The sequence below is a fragment of the Mus caroli genome, chromosome 8 (genome assembly GCF_900094665.2).
Source record: "Mus caroli chromosome 8, CAROLI_EIJ_v1.1, whole genome shotgun sequence".
In the NCBI taxonomy this organism is placed as follows: Eukaryota; Metazoa; Chordata; class Mammalia; order Rodentia; family Muridae; genus Mus; species Mus caroli.
Window position 1 is genome coordinate 471,159 of NC_034577.1, and position 5,956 is coordinate 477,114.

The window sequence follows — 5,956 nt, forward strand, 5'->3', positions numbered from 1 at the left end:
TGGATGGATGGGTGGATGGGTGGGTGGATGGATGAATGGATGGATGGATGGGTGGATGGATGGATGGGTGGGTGGATGGATGGATGGGTGGGTGGATGGATGGGTGGGTGGGTGCGTGGGTAGGTTGGAAGGGTAGTTAAATGGGTGAGTGGTAGGTATGTGATTAGTTTGGCTAGATGGATGGAAAGGTAGGTGGACAGGCTGGATGAGCGATGGTAGATAGGTTGAAAGGAAGGTGAATAGGTGGTTGGTTAGATGGATGGAAGGTGGATTGATATGTGGATAGGTGGATGAAGTAGATAGAGGGAAGGTTAATTGGTAGACGGACAAGTAGTAGTTGGGCATATGGATGGGTGAGTGGGTGATAGACAGGATGGACAGGTGTGGGTGGGTGGATAAACAGGGCTAGGGTGATCCTCTCTCCTGATGTATCCTGTTTGGTAATCCTCCATCTTCATGCCACTTACGGCCTGGGCCCCTGTGTATGCTGTTGTAACTGAACAGTGCACACTCTGCTTCTGTTGGTCATTACTGCTGCAAACCCAGTTTGTTTGTTTGTTTGTTTGTTTTTCCTGAGCAGTGGGGATTTTGACTGCTCTCCTTTGCCCCGAGGACAAAATGCCCGTCCACTGCCTTGGGCCCTGTTCCCCTCAGTGTCTCGGCCACATGTGTTTGTTCTGGCCTCAAGGCCTTTGAACTTTCTAACCCCTCTGTCTGGAGAGTGCCCCTCATCCCTAGGCTGGGAGTACTTCTAAGAAGACCCCAGAATAGGATAGCCTGCAGTGCAGCTTGGCACACTTCAAGCATCTTCATAGCATTGAAGGTCTGTGTATCACTTGCTAGCCTTCCCCCTTTGGGTCAAGTGCATTGTGTACACAGCTCCCAGGGCTGCTCATAAAGTAGTCACCAACTAAGTACTCTGAGGATTTTAGAAAGGTCAGGAGACTCCAGGGCTGGTGAGATGGCCCGACTGCTCTTCCGAAGGTCCAGGGTTCAAATCCCAGCAACCACATGGTGGCTCACAACCATCCCTAGCGAGATCTGGCAGCCTCTTCTGGAGTGTCTGAAGACAGCTACAGTGTACTTACATATAATAAATAAATCTTAAAAAAAAAAAAAAAAAGTCAGACTCCAGCTGGCAGAGTGGCTAGCTAAACTCCCATGACATCCTCCAGGACGAAGACAAGCCTGAGGATGAGATGGCTCAGAAGCGAGCTAGCCTGCTGGAGCGTCAGCAGAGGCGGGTAGAGGAAGCCCGGCGGCGCAAACAGTGGCAGGAGGCAGAGAAGGAGCAGAAACGGGAGGAGGCCGCCAGGTGAGGCTAGAACTGGAATAAGGGGCCTGGCCTTTGGTATTGCTGCCCCAGTGTTCCCATATTCTATTCTGCTTGCTACCTTCTGTCTAATCTGCAGGCTGGCTCAGGAGGCTCCAGGCTTGGCCTTTACAACCCCTGTTGTAGCCTCTGCTGCTCCAGTGGCCACCTTGGCTCCTGCTACCAGAGCCATGGCCCCAGCTGAGGAGGAGGTGGGCCCCCGGCGGGGGGACTTCACAAGACTTGAGTATGAACGCCGGGCACAACTGAAACTGATGGATGACCTTGATAAGGTGCTACGGCCCCGGGCCTCAGGGACCGGGGGACCAGGGCGGGGCGGGCGCAGGGCCACCCGGCCACGCTCTGGTTGCTGTGATGACTCGGCCTTGGCACGAAGCCCAGCCCGCGGCCTGCTGGGTGAGGACCCTGTTAGGAGGGGCCCTATGATTGTGGAGAAAGGGAGCGTCTGGTGGGATGCAGTGATGGGGCAGGAATTTGGAGTGGGCATGAGTTCCAGTGTGGTGAGGGTAACTTCCTTCCTTGGCGGGATAGTGAGGAACTCTCTTGGATGTTTGAGGATGCTACTAAACAGTGCTCCCTTCCCTGTAGGTATGTGGACAAGAATGCCAAGCTCAGGGCTGGGTTTGTCTGGAATGGATGAGGCCCTGGGTTAAATCCCAGAGCTGTATAAGAAAAATTGCCATATTAAGGCAGACATGTTGGCACATGCCTGTCATTGTGATACTCAGGAGTCTGAAGCAGGAGGATTTTGAGTTTGGTCCTAATCTGGCTGTTGAGCAGCTTCTCGGCCCATTTAGGCTACACCTTGAGGTCCTGCGCCAAACACTGAAACTAAGGACACATAAACACACACACACACACGAATAAGTTCAGAGTGGTGGTGGTGGCTGTTGGTAGAGTACTTGCCTACCCTAGCATACACGAAATTTCAGGTTCTATCCCGTTTTAATCAGGAATGGCAGTTATAGGCCTATAACCCCAGCACTGAGAAAGTAGAGACTGGAGACTTGGTCATCCTCAACAAATAGGAAGTTTGAGGCCAGCCTGGGCTATAGAAGACCCATCTTTAAAAAGTAAAAGCCAGGCTGGAGAAATGACTCAGTGGTTAAGAGCACCTGTTGCTCTTCCAGAGATCCTGAGTTCAGTTCTTAGCAACTCCATGTGACCGACTCACAACCATCTGTAATGGAGTCCAGTGCCCCCCTTTGCTGTCTTAAGACCATATACTCATATAAATAAAACAAATAAATCTTAGCAGGCAAACACAAAAGGCTGAAAGGATCTCGGGAATGCCCATGGGCATTAATGGAGGTAAAGGCCTTAGGGGTAACTGACTGGTACTGTCTATCCTAGGTTCACGGCTCAGCAAGGTCTATTCCCAGTCCACGCTGTCCCTGTCTACAGTGGCCAATGAGGCTCCCAATAACCTTGGTGTGAAGAGGCCCACCTCTCGGTGAGTCTATCTGGAACCTAGAGCAAGATATGGCAGGATTGCTGGGATGTGTAGATGGAAGGAAGTACAAGAACACAGATGGGATTTGGGGGAAACTGACTCAAGTCTGGAGAATGTGCCCACATGCGATGTACGAGGTTGAGCATATGGAGCAGCTGTGGATGGACTTGTGGGAGTATGCAATATACTCCTCTCTCCTGCAGTGCACTGGGTTTGCCTCATCCCTAATCCTGTTGTACTCTGGGAGGCTTCACACACTACTGACCCCAGCTTCACCCCTCCCCTCCCCTCCCCTGCAGGGCCCCTTCTCCATCAGGCCTCATGTCTCCAAGCCGCCTGCCTGGCAGTCGAGAGCGTGACTGGGAGAATGGAAGCAATGCATCCTCCCCAGCATCAGTGCCTGAGTACACAGGTAAGTGAGGCCGGGTAATGTGAGGAGCTACGTGTTCTCTACCTGCCTTTCCCCAACCCATGCCCTGTCTCTGCTGACTGACTGCCCTCCAGGTCCCCGGCTATACAAGGAACCCAGCGCCAAGTCTAACAAGTTTATCATCCACAATGCCTTGTCACACTGCTGCCTGGCAGGCAAGGTGAATGAGCCCCAGAAGAACAGAATTCTAGAGGTGAGCCCCATACCTGTCAGGGTGGGTAAGACTGGTGGGTAGGGCAGTAGTCCAGCCTGACCAGCTTCTTGCCACCATCCCTCAGGAAATCGAGAAAAGCAAGGCCAACCACTTCCTGATTCTCTTTCGGGACTCAAGCTGCCAGTTCCGGGCCCTCTACACTCTGTCTGGGGAGACAGAGGAGCTATCGAGGCTGGCAGGCTATGGGCCTCGTACCGTCACTCCTGCCATGGTAGAAGGCATCTATAAGTACAACTCGGACCGCAAACGGTTCACCCAGATCCCTGCCAAGACAATGTCTATGAGTGTGGACGCCTTCACTATCCAGGGACACCTTTGGCAAAGCAAGAAGCCCACCACGCCCAAGAAGGGCGGTGGCACCCCCAAATAGTGCCCACCTTGGGCAGTGCACTCCTGGGTCCTGTCTGGTCATGCTGTGGGGGGCTGAGCTGGGAGCTTCAGTGACTCAGGGCTCAGCTCAGTCCCCTTGTCTGTCCTCCACTTTCTTGAATAAAATAACTGAAAAGAGAAGCTGAGACATGGTGTCTCCTCCCTAAGCCTGACCGAGTTTACGTCTCGTGTTTTCACAAGCTCCACCTTGTCTTCTTTGCCCTTTTGCTGGCCCTGTGGCAGCTCCTGCCAAGGTCTGTGGTGACCTTCCTGTTGACACTCCCTCCTCTAGATGTTCTCAGCCACCTCTGATCTGACCTGGCAAGAGATTCCAGACCAGCTCTCCTCTCCTGGGCCTCCCCCACCCCCACATTTTCCTTCTCGTGTGGTTGCATTTGGTGTGCAGCCAACTTCTAACCTGATCCCTGTTTCCTGTTGCCAACCTGCCTTCATTTCTGGGCCCAGTTACAATCTCTGAGCTGGGGATTCTGTATCCTTCCTCAGGGTCCCTTATCAGAGGATCTAGTTGCCACTGTAGGTGCAGAGTTCAGATGTTAGGCTCACTACAGCCTTGCTTCCCAGATACTGCCAAATTGTATAGAACTCACCCCTCCAACTATCCCATGGTCCAAGCCAACAGCCTGTCTCCAACTGTGCCCTGCTCACACGGCAGCCTGCGTGACCGGCTCAAACACAAATCTGATTATGTCTCCTGATGCCAAAAGCCCCTTAATGATCTAGAGGCCACTAATGGCTTCCCAGAGCTTAAGCTAGAAGAGCTCCTCCCTGGATGTGGCCTGTGCACCAGGCCTAGTGTTTGGCCTTTAGCCAGGGATACAAGCACCTTGCTAGTAGGTCCATGGAGTCTATTACTACACGGAGACACAAGGGTTTGTGAACTCCCGGATCTGTGACACCCACGTAAGTAGGGCCAGGTGTCCCTCGGTTTGGGGCTCAAGGAGGTTTCTTACTGGGCAAGCCTGACAAGAGGCCTGGGATGGGGCAGGGAACTGGTCCTGCAGCGTCCAGAACTGGCTCTGCAGGGTGAGAGCAGGTTGTCCACATGCCATATCCCCTGACTACTCCACCTCCTGTCCCAGCCAATCAGTGCTGAGAGCCAGGCAGCTCTAAGCTAGCATGCCCTGAGGCACCTGGGCGGCAGGAAGGAGGTCAAGACGGTGATGTACAAAGAGGGGCTGTATTAGAAGGGTAGTTATGGGGGAGGGACCATGGAGGAAAAAGTGTGGAGGGGGTCAGTCTTCCTTTAGGCTCCCGAACACAGCAGCTGGTACACTCTGCTGTTCCAGTCGGACTTCTGTGGGGGAAAAGAAGTGGGGTCAAGGTGGGGGTGGATGGGGGTGGCCCACCTCTGCTCTTAACCCTGGCCCCTGGGCTGGCCACTGACCATTGGGCTCCAGGTCCATCTCGTCCTCGTCCTCATCCTCGCCCAGCTGGATCTCCTCAGGGTTGGCCTGCTGAGCCAGCTCTGCCAATTCCTCCCTGGATGCATCACTCCTAGGGTTTTGAGAGGGGAGGTGGTAGCTGCCAGCTGCTTCAGTGGACCCCCTCCAACCCCCAGCAGCTTCCCTGGAATACCCCTTTCCTAAGAAGGACTGGCCCATCCCCCCATCTGCCCTCACCTCACAAAGAAGATCTTGCTCTGGGCCCTGGGTGGCTGGTCCCGCTCTGCCTCAGCTGCCAGCTGTTCTGCTCTCTGTTCCAGCAACTTCATGTCATCCATGCCGCTCTGCCCAGGAGCCAGGTCAGACACTAGAGGTGCAGGGCCAATGAGGGAAAGGTTAAGGTTAGACCTCAAGCCCTCTCCAAGGCACATCAGATCAGCCCCAGATGAACTTCTCAGGACTGGCTCCAAATGCTGCCAGGCCTAGGAAGCCTAGGCTGGACCGTGAGTGCTCGGGGACAGGGCAGACATTGCTCCATGTGACCTAGCCATGAAAAGGAAAGGGGGGTTACAGAAGCTCACCGGTGCCTGTGGCACTGCCNGACACCTTGAGCATCTGTGAAGCCATGAAGTTGACCTGAGTATTGTATGTGGCCTGCACACTCCGCCGTATCCTCAGCATCTCCCTGATGGTATCCTCATTGCCGTGCCGGACCTCAAAGTCCTTCCATGTTTGCCAGAATGCCCCAGTTGTC

At 54.0% G+C, this 5,956-nt stretch overlaps 2 protein-coding genes across 10 annotated transcripts in view; one reads left to right on the plus strand and one right to left on the minus strand.

Annotated features, from left to right (window-relative positions):
- The window catches only part of Camsap3 (calmodulin regulated spectrin associated protein family member 3), a 24,040-nt gene extending 20,068 nt beyond the window's left edge, over window positions 1-3,972 (plus strand). For all 9 annotated transcript variants that reach the window (XM_029480546.1, XM_029480548.1, XM_029480549.1 and 6 more), the window contains 6 exons: window positions 1,176-1,315; window positions 1,413-1,729; window positions 2,687-2,786; window positions 3,086-3,198; window positions 3,291-3,409; window positions 3,495-3,972. In XM_029480546.1, the coding sequence (XP_029336406.1) occupies window positions 1,176-1,315; window positions 1,413-1,729; window positions 2,687-2,786; window positions 3,086-3,198; window positions 3,291-3,409; window positions 3,495-3,800 (1,095 nt within the window). In that variant the 3' untranslated portion in view covers window positions 3,801-3,972. The remainder of the gene's footprint in view (window positions 1-1,175; window positions 1,316-1,412; window positions 1,730-2,686; window positions 2,787-3,085; window positions 3,199-3,290; window positions 3,410-3,494) is intronic.
- Window positions 3,973-4,978: 1,006 nt separating this feature from the next.
- Xab2 (XPA binding protein 2) overlaps window positions 4,979-5,956 on the minus strand; it is an 11,632-nt gene continuing 10,654 nt past the window's right edge. The window contains exons 13-16 of the mRNA XM_021170113.2: window positions 5,784-5,955; window positions 5,440-5,569; window positions 5,205-5,314; window positions 4,979-5,114 (exon numbers count right to left, since the gene is read on the minus strand). Coding sequence (XP_021025772.1) covers window positions 5,053-5,114; window positions 5,205-5,314; window positions 5,440-5,569; window positions 5,784-5,955 — 474 coding nt within the window. The 3' untranslated portion in view covers window positions 4,979-5,052. The remainder of the gene's footprint in view (window positions 5,115-5,204; window positions 5,315-5,439; window positions 5,570-5,783; window position 5,956) is intronic.